The 12,432-nt window shown below is 39.4% G+C and overlaps 1 protein-coding gene across 1 annotated transcript in view; it reads left to right on the forward strand.

The window, feature by feature from the left end:
* The window catches only part of GARS1 (glycyl-tRNA synthetase 1), a 42,952-nt gene that overhangs the window by 14,852 nt on the left and 15,668 nt on the right, over positions 1–12,432 (forward strand). The window contains exons 7-10 of the mRNA XM_007466101.1: positions 510–655; positions 2,753–2,902; positions 5,554–5,716; positions 6,830–6,994. Of these exons, the coding sequence (XP_007466163.1) occupies positions 510–655; positions 2,753–2,902; positions 5,554–5,716; positions 6,830–6,994 (624 nt within the window). The remainder of the gene's footprint in view (positions 1–509; positions 656–2,752; positions 2,903–5,553; positions 5,717–6,829; positions 6,995–12,432) is intronic.

The following is a 12,432-nucleotide window of genomic DNA, read 5'->3' on the forward strand; positions in this document are numbered from 1 at the left end:
TAATTAATTTTTTTGGCTGTGTTGGGTCTTCGTTTCTGCGCAAGGGCTTTCTCTAGTTGTGGCGAGCTGGGGCCACTCTTCGTCGCGGTACGCGGGCCTCTCACTGCCGCGGCCTCTCTTGTTGCACAGCACAGGCTCCAGACGCGCAGGCTCAGTAGTTGTGGCTCACGGGCTTTGTTGCTCCGCGGCATGTGGGATCCTCCCAGACCAGGGCTCGAACCCGTGTCCCCTGCATTGGCAGGCGGATTCTCAACCACTGCGCCACGAGGGAAGCCCACGTGTGTGAATTTTAGGTCGGTCTCAGAAAGATACTCCGTTTCTCTGTTGGTAAATGGAAAGAGTATAAACTGTTTATGGGTTTAATGTAAATATCTTGAAGTTTAGGTTAATTCTGATGGTTTTATTTTGGGTGAATTTTAATGATGGATGGGGTTTTATATATAATACTTTATTGTATGCCTTGTTTTTTCTGTCTTTTACACTAATCATTTTCTTGATGTATTCTTTAGCTCGATAACTATGGACAGCAAGAACTGGGGGATCTTTTTGTGAACTATAATGTAAAATCCCCCACTACTGGAAATGATCTTTCCCCTCCAGTGCCTTTTAACTTAATGTTCAAGACCTTCATTGGGCCTGGAGGAAACATGCCTGGGTATGTATCACTTATTGTTTATGTAATGAAGTTATTAAAATTACTTGTAATAAAAGGTAAATATCAATATCAGCCATGAAGGAAAATGTTTGAAAAGTGATTTGTAGAAAGTGTAGACAAATATATTAAGGAGAAATAATGACAGATGTATTCTTAAATTTTATTTCTTCTAATTCTTTCTGAATATAGTTTTTATTTTTTAATATATATGATGATTTTTTTTTTTTTGGTCACAAAATAAACACAGAAGTCTGTGATCATCACATCTTGTAGTTATAGCTGCATAGGGCAGGAGAGAGGGTTGAAGAACGATTTTGAAAGACATTGAACTTACTGTCGAAGGAGACTTTGGAAACCATTTGTTGTAGATCAGCACTGCCCAATGGAGCTTTCTGCAGTGGTGGAAATATTCTATAATCTGCTGTCCAATATGGTAGCCACTAGCCACATGGGGCTGTTGTGTACTTTGAGATGGGGCTAGTGCTTCTGAGGAACTGAATTTCTAAATTTATTTAATTTTAAGAATTTAAATAGACATGTGACTAGTGACCTACCATGTTGGACAGGATACGTTTTGTTTGTTGATTCAAGCTAAAGTGTGGTTTTCACAGATAGAGTAAAGAAAACCTGAACAGTTTACAGTATGATTCAGAAGAAGAATCTGTATGTCCAGATTCCTTGTCCATTGTTAACAAACTTGGTCAAAGTATTCCATTTCATAGCTTCAGATGTTTTTCTCATGGTCTCATTTTAGGGTAAGAGGATGGGTTTTGCTAGATGAAGCTAGATAGATCATATTTCCTGGAGTAGAAACTAAAGAATAATGAAAATTAATTGTGACAGAATGTATTATTGGAATTATTTTAATAAGACAGTGGGTTGATTTAGGATATTTTGTGGAAAGAGGCCAAGGGTGAACCTTTCATTTTGGCAATACATACAGAGAGTCATAAAATGGGCCATGCCCTCTGACCTGCCTTCCCACTCCTGTGAATTTATCTAACGAAATAACTCAAAGGAAAGGAAGCTATACTTATCAAGAGTGTATAAATGAAAAGTAGAAATAACCTATTTATCCCATCATTTCAGGACGGTTAAATAAATTATAGTGAAGTGGGTTATTTTAGTAGAATACTCTGCAACTGTTAAATATGAGAAAATTTTACAATTTTTTTAGAAAATACAAAAGTATAAAGTATAATTTAGTACATCCTACTTAATAACTATACATATTAACTGTAACTATACTTATATTTGGATAAAAACCACAAAATGAAAAGAGTTGTTGAAGAGAAGAGTGAGACGAGAGTAAAACTTTACTTTAAAGTTGTTTTCATAAAACGTTTCTTTTGAAGTAGGCTGTTGGGAGCTCTTTCTTATGTGATGTTTTGCCCAGAATATTGTCTGTGAAATTGAGAAGAAAACAATGGCTCTCAGGGTGTATTTGAGTGACTGTAACTTTTTGAAATGTGGAGAAATACAGAAGAGGCCTCTGGCTGAAGATATAAAGTACCACAAAGAATCGATCATTCTGGACTTCTCTATTTTTTGTGTGTGTCTCTGGGTACAAAGAAGAAAATGATATGAAAAACCCTGAAAATTGCCTGCCATGGTGTGTGATGATTGTGATGAGTGAGCTCTAATGTTAAATGTCAGCCCATACCGGCTTCTTTTTAGCTCCACGGTTATGCTTTAATGTGTAGGTTAACAGCAGAGGTATACTTACTTTATTTTCAAAAGGATCTAAAATTGTCATCTGCCTCCAAAGTAAATGATTAGTCAGGAGAATATCAGAGGTTTTGGAGATATTGTAAGAGAGGTCATGTGTGACTCACTGGAGTGATGAAGTTAAATGACATGTCTAACAGTGGTATTGCCCTGCCAGTCACCTGATACCTTCTCTATTACCTGTTTGAGACTGTTTGCTACTGAGGAAAATTTCTATTTCGAAAACTTTTCTTTTTTTTTTTTAGGGCCCATACAGCTTTGTGTGAAGATAGTATATTTAGGACTTTTAGGATTTGTATCTAGAATTTCAGATTTATTGGAAAACATAATTTCCTCCTTTATAACAGACTGATTTGTTTAAATTTCCAGATACTTGAGACCAGAAACTGCACAGGGGATTTTCCTGAACTTCAAGCGACTTTTGGAATTCAACCAAGGAAGGTTGCCTTTTGCTGCTGCCCAGATTGGAAATTCTTTCAGAAATGAGATCTCCCCTCGATCTGGACTGATCCGAGTCAGGTACTGCCCGTGTTATTCTTCTGGTGAAATTAGTAAATGATTTTGGCATTGAAGTGGAAACAAAAGCTTGCTGTTTTAACAACCTTCTTCCTTCTTACATGATTATATACTTGTTGTTTGTTTGTTACCTCCAAATGTAATCTCTGGGATGATGGACAATTTTGAGTGACTGAAGTGGACTTGAAGGGACAGGAAGGAGGGTGAAGAATGGCTGAAGTTTCACATCTGATCCAAAATGATCTTTTCTCCTTGTTCATCTTATGTTTTGAGGATGGCAAGATCTTGATTGTCTACACCGAGGCATTTTCTGGCCGTGGTGGTATAGATGAGTGTAGGGTGAGGTGGGGAGGAAGTGATGGTTAGGGCAGGAGGGCCATTCTAGGTGTCCAGGGCAGATGGCATTGCTGGTATTGGGGCGAGGGTGTTTCAGCAGCCAGATGGTGTTCCTCCAGATATTTGGGGCACCTTTATGACAGTGTCCAGCTAGCAAGCTTACCGCTATCTATGCTAGTTCAGATGCTCTCTTGTCTCTATTCTAATAACCTCCCTTCATCAGGTGTATCCAGAATGTGCGGGAAGGCATCCTGGCACTTCTGAGTTACGTTTTTCTTTAGAAACTTATTATGACTTAGCTATTTATGACTTAAGTTTTTTGAGATTTCTATACATTTTCTTACTGATATCATCTCTTAAGGTAATAAATTCGATATAAAAATGGGATATATAGGTTCACTTAACTTTCTTAGACTCCAGAAGTATTTTCCACAGCCCCAGTGACCTTCATGAGGAAGGAGCTTGCACAGCCTAGAGAAATGGAGTGGGGAGGACCCTCCTGGACTTTGCTGCAGAGAGAAGAGATAGTCCTAAACTTTAACTAGGTGTTGTAACAATGAAAAACTTGTCAGACTTAAATCTGTTTTATTTCTCAGTGTCTGGGTTTCTTCGTATCTTTTCTCGTCTTGCTTCTGGGCTTCCCCTCTGTCCCAGTAGTGTCTGCATGCTTTCAGAATACTGAGGAAGCTGTGTGAGACTGAGCTTGTTTAAAGCCACTGTTTCGGAGACGATTTACATCAAGTAGAGTAGCTGTTGGATGATTATAAAGGACCGTGAAGTAAGGCAAAACCTGGGGCCTGTGGAATAAGAAGTGGTAAATAGGAAATCCAGCTCAGAACAGAGGAGCAATCCCAGGAGTTAACTGGGGAAAGTCTCTTGGGGCTTCCTGACATTTTATTCCTTGGTCACTTTCGGTTCAAAGTGTTCCATCTGGATTTTGGTTGGTTTTGCCATGTGCCTCTGCAAGATCCTGGCTAGAAATCCACTCATCATTCCACGAGTCAGTATCCCCATGGCTTTTGTTTCATGGTAGGGCTAGGACTTGTTTGTTTAGTGTTTCTTCTTGACATAGAGTTATCAGGTGATAAGTCTTTGTGTAGCTATGATTCCTTTGATTTAAGTTGGGAGCATTGGATTGTTCATATGAAATTTTTTTAATTAAATTTTATTTTGATTGGCTGGCTCTGTCTTCTAGTCCTGTGTCTATTTTATATCTCCAGAGTTCCAGGTAGACTTTCTGAACTCAAAGACAACAGACAGCTGATACAATCAGTATTAGTGTTGATTTCTATCTCCTGTCTTTGAGCTGGGATTAACTTCCAGAACAGATGGAAAGACTTTGGCAGCAGATTATTTGGGGATTCTGGACAAGGTCCTTATTTTGATCTGCCCTTCATTTTAGATATTCTGTTGCTGTCATCCCACTCGGAAGCTGTGTGAGGACAGACATCATACTTCTCTCTCTCATATTTCTACGCGCAGAGAAGATGTTTGATAGCTGTTGAAAGACAAGACATAGGTGCTGCTGGACCAAATAAGGGATACCATTAAAAAATAAAATTGAAAAAAATATCAGAGCTCTTTCGCAATGCATTTCATGTATTTTTAGGAACCATTTAAGCAATTTTTCATTACTTCTAAAACATCTGAGATAATCCTGAAAGTGCACTAGTAAATTGTGTGTGTGTTTTAAAGAAGAGAGACTTGATTTTGACTCTCCTAAAATTAACTTAAAACTCTTTTCCACCCAATAGCTACTAAATTGCCATTCAGGGAAGTCTCTTTGGGAAACCATTACTATGTGCCTACTTATTTCATCATTATGCAGTTAGCTTGATGTTAGCTTTTTCAATTCATGCCTTATGTCCTCTGCCTTGAATAACACTTTATTTGAGAAGCTGCTACTCTAAAGACACCAGCTGTATGGTGCCATTAGCAGTCATTTACTTGTTCAGAGCAAGAAAAAGGAAGAAATCACACTGTTATAAAAGCTAAAGAATAATTTCAACTCACTTTTAATTTCCCATTCTATGAAAAGTAAATCAGGAGCTTCATTTAGTGTACATCTATAAAGACTTGCTAATGCTTTAAGGAAAATCATTTTATTTGGAAGCCATTATTCAGTATCTCAGTTTTTGTGTGTGTCTGATGTTCGCTCAGGTTTTCCTAACTTTAAAAAACTGTATCAATCTGTTCTCTAAAAACTATTTTCCATATCATTCTATATCATTGTAGAATGAAGTTGAAAATAATGGCTTTTGTTTATTGTTTTTTATAGTGAAGTGTGCAACTTTTATCCCTTATATTTTGGCTTTCAGAGAATTCACAATGGCAGAAATTGAGCACTTTGTAGATCCCAGTGAGAAAGACCATCCCAAGTTCCAGAATGTGGCAGACCTCCACCTGTATTTGTATTCAGCGAAAGCCCAGGTCAGCGGACAGTCTGCTCGGAAAATGCGCCTAGGAGATGCTGTTGAACAGGTAAGATTCCATAGGTAACTTAATTTAGACTATACCTATTCCAGGTTTTTGGCACTTAGCAAATTCTGTGTACTGGATGACAAAATATTTTATTTTGGCAGGCATTTTATTTTGATACAGTATGTGTTTTTATACAGTATTTATTACACACTATTATAGTGGGAGGAAATTACCTGAATACGCCACTGTGTGGACCATTGGGGCTAACACGAAAAATATGTTTAGCAGAGCACTTGGAAAAAAGTTCTTGGTTTGAACTGTGCCCCATCAATCTGACTTTTAACAGTGTATACTACTTTTGGGGAGACATTTTGACTTACAGAAAGCAAGCCCTCTGGATTTTAAATTCTTTTGCATTACCCATAGCAATTGGGGTAAGGCCTTGCCTGTAATAGAATTTCTCTAATTATTTGCTTGGAGAAATGAGTGAGTGAAAACATTCCAACAGTAGCTGCTGCCTAATAGTGGAATGAATTGCCCTGGGAACAATGAGCTTCCTGTCTGAAAATATTCAAGTAGAGGCTGAGTGATAACTTGTCAGTTGTTTTGCAGAAAAGAGCCCTGCAGGGACTAGGAGATGGGGCTAGACGATTTCTAAGATCCTTCTGTACTAAAAATATAAGATTACATATACTATATGGGATTCACAAATTTCAGTGGATAAGAGTACATTAAAATCCCCTCAACATGTCTTATGACTTTTGCTAATTCAGAAGGAATATATTTACAATTCCTTAGGATCATTATTATGAATGTCATTTTTAACACTGTAGATTTAGAAGGTATGAGGTATTAGGCTGAATTTTTGCTGACCCAGTGAGTATGGTAGAAAGATTTTGAATGACGCCATTATTATCTGCTTGTTATCTTGACAGTTAAACCTTTTGAAAATAACCAAGATCACATTTTGGGTATTTAAGATTGTTCTGAAAGCTGGATAAATTAGCCTACCTTGTGTTTCAAAAATTTTTCAGTAGATGATGAATAACTCAATGGAAAATGGTACCTTGGCCTTCAAAAGCATTAATGTTTGTGTTTTTGTTCGTTCCTCTATGGTTGCTTGCGTGCTGCTTGCCTATTTATCTACTTATTTGTTTATTCATTTATTTTTAGGGCGTGATCAACAACTCAGTATTAGGCTATTTCATTGGCCGCATCTACCTCTACCTCGTGAAGGTTGGTGTCTCTCCAGATAAGCTCCGCTTCCGACAGCACATGGAGAATGAGATGGCCCATTATGCCTGTGACTGTTGGGATGCCGAATCCAAAACGTCCTATGTAAGTAGAATGCAGTGGTTTTTTACCATGTGATTTTCACATTGTTAACCTAGAAGCATGGATATCAGAGTTGCCTTTTGTGTGCTTCATGTCAGAGTGGAACAAAAAGAAAAAAAAAGATTTCTTCCTGAACTAAATGGAAAAAGTAGTTGCCCCCTTGCACTCTCATAAGTGGGGGGCTACTCTTGTGTCCCAGAAGCCCTTTGTAGACTTGGATGGCTTTTACAGAGAGAGTAAAAGTGAGAGAGAGTGAGAGAAGGCCACTGATGGGGCAGTGCTGGTGTGTCCTTTCCTGGTGTGGGCAGTGTGATTGGTAATATCCCTGAGTGCAGCTAAGATGGGGTGGCCTTCCTGACGAGGACCCCAGCAGACGTTGGAAGTGGTGGTGAGGCTGAGTAAAGAAGGTCATGGTGCTCTTAGTTTAGAGAGTTACTTGGTAGATTTGGGGGATAGACTAGTAGATTCTGATCTCTTGTTTAGGAACTACCTTTCTCAAATTCTGTATATTTAATAATAATTCAGAGAAGACCTCCGGGTTACCTCTTCATTGTTGCTTCCCACCCCCAGCCCTCAAACCTGAACATTAGTGCTGAAGCTTTGGATTGAAAGGCATTTGGATATAGGAGATGCTTCCTGCATTGGTGGCAGTGGGAACAGGGTGGCATCCAAAACAAGGGGGCCAAGAGCCTTCTGGCGTCTCCCTCATTTGGTGCTAGGGAGGCTTCTCACCCATATGGAGACTTTAGCCCAGGAGTCCATGGTTCCCACATGTCCTTGGTTGCACTTTTTACTTTTTAAAGTGACTTTCTTTTAATGGATACATTTTTTTTTTAAATTAAAAATAAAAGTCGGGCTTCCCTGGTGGCGCAGTGGTTGAGAGTCCGCCTGCCGAGGGGACACGGGTTCGTGCCCTGGTCCGGAAAGATCCCACATGCCGCGGAGCGGCTGGGCCCGTGGGCCATGGCCGCTGAGCCTGCGCGTCCGGAGTCTGTGCTCCGCCATGGGAGAGGCCACAACGGTGAGAGGCCCGTGTACTGCAAAAAAACAAAAAAACAAAAAAATAAAAATAAAAGTCATTAAAAAAATGATGACCCTTTTTTGTAAAACAGAAAGCAAAAAATAATTCTTAAGTGTGTTATGTAGAAAGTGAAACTTCCTACTGTATGCTTCCCAGAGTGTTTCATGTCTCTTCTCTAGATCAGGCATGAACAAATGTTTTCTTTAGTAAATATAGTAAATATTTTATGCTTTGTGGATCTCCGTTGCCTCTCTTCTTAGTTGGGGGGTTTTGTTTTTTGTTTTTGTTTAAAAACCTTTAAAAATCTAAAAACTGTTCTTAGCCTATGAGCCTTGGTTTGTCAACCCCTATTCAAGATAATTTTATATGCTTTACAAACATATACACATGTGTACATGCATAATGATGTGCATATACCTGTAGTGGCTGTTACTGATATTGTTTTTAATATGTTCTCTTTCCTTTGTGGAATTAGGAAAGAAACTGTTAGGTTTTTCTTGTTACTTTACTTTCTTCACAAGTTTACTTGACATATGCTAAAATGATAGTGGTAATTATTTTTGGATTGTAGGTGATCATTAACTTCAAAACGTATTACATTTTCTGGAATTTCTTTTCATTTTCAAATTAAGCCAATAAACTATTTTCTGTTTTGTATGAGAAGATTTCAAGTTAAACTGGACACAAATTCTTTTTTTAATAGATTTATTTTTTATTTTATTTATTAATTTGTTTATTTATTTATTTATTGGCTGCATTGGGTCTTCATTGCTGTGCGCGGGCTTTTCTCTAGTTGCGGCGAGCGGGGGCTACTCTTCATTGCAGTGCGCAGGCTTCTCATTGCGGTGGCTTCTCTTGTTGCAGAGCAGAGGCTCTACGCGCGCTTCAGTACTACAGGCTTCAGTAGTTTTGGCACGTGGGCTCAGTAGTTGTGGCTCACGGGCTCTAGAGTTCAGGCTCAGTAGTTGTGGCACATGGGCTTAGTTGCTCCGCGGCGTGTGGGATCTTCCCAGACCAGGGCTCAAACCCGTGTCCCCTGTGTTGGCAGGCAGATTCTTAACCACTGCTCCACCAGGGAAGTCCTGGACACAAATTCTTGCTATCTCAATTTAGATTCTGAATCTGGCCTAGATTACATTTCATTTGTTTGTTCATTTAATATTTGGAACTGTTAAGGGCTGTATACCGTTCTAAGTGTATTATCATCTTATGTAATCCTCACAGTAATTCTGTGCATTGGTCCTATTTCTGAGGAAACTGAAGTGCTGAGAGATTAGGTAATTTGCCTAAGTCTCACAGCTAGTGAGTGGTGGAGCTGGGATGTGAACCAGGGCTATCTGACTCCAGGCCCCTGCTCTTAACCATTGTGCTACACTGCTTTCATAAACCCTACTGCACTCCTGCTCATCCTTTTCTGAGTGTCACTGTGAGCTGTGGCCAAACCCTCAAGGATGAGAGATCAGAGAATGTGAGCCTAATAAGTCCTAAGGATGGAATGTACAGCATGGTAACTATAGTTAATAGTACTGTATTATATATTTGAAATTCGCTTAGAGAGTAGATCTTAAAAGTTCTCATCACAAGAAAAAAAAATTGTAACTGTGTGTGGTGACGGATGTTACCTAGACTTACTGTGGTGATCATTTTGCAGTATATACAAATACCGAATCATTATGCTGTACACCTGAAACTAATATAATCTTATATGTTAATTATACCTAAATCTAAAAGAATTAAGAAAAAATTTTAAAAACAGAAATGTGGGCCTAGCTTTGAGATTAGGCTACAGTGTTTTGTGTAAGGTCATTGGAAGACTGGACTAAAACAAAACCAGAAGCTCCGAAGTAGCAGACTTCTAAGGAGAGGGGAGAACTCCTTTAAAGCCTTTATATTTTCTTTTTGTGTGCTTCATATTTTATTGTTTTAATAAAAAAGTTACTGATATAGCTAATGTTCCACCCTTTTCCTCTCTCTGCTCAGAGGTAACCACGATCCCAAAGTTGTTGTCTACCATTCTTAGGCGTGTTTTTGTAGTGTCACCTTTCAGTACATGAATATGTTCATTGACATCTTTAGTAAATGATAATGAGCATGTTTATATGTTTAAGGGCATAGATATACTAGTTGACATCTTTAGTGACAGTCAAATGATCAAGTTACATGTTTTTAAGCTTTTTTCTTTAATTCCTATTTTTTTGTTGTTGTTAAGTGTTGGGGTTTCTGAGCTTATATGAGTTTTATATTTGCCTCTTTATTTGAAATACCCCATGTGGTAGCTTGTGCTTGGAAAGCTTAGTAGTTGTGATGGTTGAATTTTCCCAAACTCTTTTGATTAAAGGCAAAAGTAAGTATTCATGAGAAGGACTAACTAGATATCTACTTAACTAAGCTTTTTACCTCTTTTGTTCTTATTCAAATAACAGGTTCTTAAGAATTTTTGAAAACACTTTGCTTTTGAAAAGTAACTTAGGCGTTAACAAGAAATGGAACCTGCCACGCCTGTGGTAGTAATGCTGTCATTAAGTTATATTCTGTGACCGAAACAGTACCTGTTCTTCACTGAGTTTTCTTTTGTTGGGCAGGAAACTGAATTGAGCACAAATGCCCACATTTGTGGCCGGCTGAGCTGTGTGTTTAGTACAGCTATCTGATGCCAAGTTTTGAGAGCAGTAGACACTTCGTACAGAGGGAATACTGTCATCCCTTGGTGTCTGCTGAGGCTTGGTTCCACAATCCCCACGGACACCAAAATCCTGGATGCTCAAGTCTCTCATATAAAATGGCTTAGTATCTGCATAGACCCTACGCACATCCTCCCGTATACTTTAAATCATCTTTAGGTTACTTATAATACCGAACACAATGTAAATGCTACACCAATAGTTGCCAGATTTGCAGCAAATTTAGGTTTTGCTTTTTGGAACTTTCCGGAATTTTTTTTTCTGAGTATGTTTCATTCACAGTTGGTTGAATGCGCAGATGCGGAACCCACAGATAGAGAGGGCTGGCTGTATTATTGGGTGTTAACACTTAAATACACCCTTCAGAATCTACTTAACAGCTTTTTCAAAACATTTTAGAGGGAGAAAGTCAATAAAACAATGAAATAGCAACATAGAAAAAGTTCCTTTTTCCTCTTTGAGCATCTGTCCTTTGTCCATTCTGTTTACCCTTCAAGCCTGATGGGATGTGTTAGCACTCTATTCATTTCCTCCTTCTTGTGATGCATCATAATCTATTACTTTTCTTTTTCTTTCCTTTTTTTTTTTAATTAAAATTTTTTTTTTTTGGCCACGCAGTGTGGCTTGAGGGATCTGAGTTCCCCAACCAGGGATTGAACCCGGGCCCCAACAGTGAAAGCCCAGAATCCTAACCACTAGGCCACTAGGCCACCAGAGAACCACCTTTCTTTCCTTTTTTAAAAAAAGTTAATTAATTAATTAATTAACTTTTGGCTGTGTTGGGTCTTCATTTTTGTGCGAGGGCTTTCTCTAGTGTGGCGAGCGGGGGCCGCTCCTCATTGCGGTGCGCGGGCCTCTCTCGTCGCGGAGCACAGGCTCCAGACGCGCAGGCTCAGTAGTTGTGGCTCACGGGCCCAGTTGCTCCGCAGCATGTGGGATCTTCCCACACCAGGGCTCGAACCCGTGCATTGGCAGGCAGATTCTCAACCACTGCGCCACCAGGCAAGCCCCTCTTTCCTTTTTAATGGTTCAGAAAAATGAATACACACTACATTGTTTTCTTTGTAATTTCTCATAAGAGTCTTCTGGCGACGAGTTATGAACCTGAGTGACGTAGGTGCGGGGCATGCTGTGATATAACTAACTTCCGACAGATTTCCCCGCACACGTGTTGTCCTTCGTAACTTTGTCGCCGATGTTCAGACTTACCATCACCACAGCATCATGATAGCATGTTCTTATTTCTGCTGCTCTTTTATTGTAATGTCATGATTTCTGTTGTCATATCTCTTCTCATGTTGCTAATCCCCTTGGTGAATCCTTGCCTTCGCACCTGCTGCTGTTGACCTTGTTTTTTGTCACCTGTGTTGGTCTCGGAACGCTAAAGGGGTTTTCAGGTGGCTGATGGGGTCACTAACCCATGAACTGTTGTTGTCTGTGGTACAGCCTGGTGAAGTGCTCCCTCCTCTTAACTGTCTTCCACGCTTTTAAAAGATCATGAAAGTTTTTCTTCCTGTTTTCTGTCTCCACAAACTTTTGTTTGAGGTGGGCACCAGGTTTAGATTTGTGGGTGCATATGTTCTGTGTGGACTCACAAAAGGGATCTTGGTTGACCCCTCAACCCTTCGTGTGTGTGGCGCTAGGAAGTCTGGGAATGTGCTGTTGTGTGCGCTCTGGAATTCAGGAGGTCGAATTCTGGCCAGCGTTGTGATTTACTAGCCTGGCGTAGGGCTCTTCCG

Source organism: Lipotes vexillifer, unplaced genomic scaffold, assembly GCF_000442215.2.
Source record: "Lipotes vexillifer unplaced genomic scaffold, Lipotes_vexillifer_v1.1 scaffold150, whole genome shotgun sequence".
Taxonomy (NCBI): domain Eukaryota; kingdom Metazoa; phylum Chordata; class Mammalia; order Artiodactyla; family Lipotidae; genus Lipotes; species Lipotes vexillifer.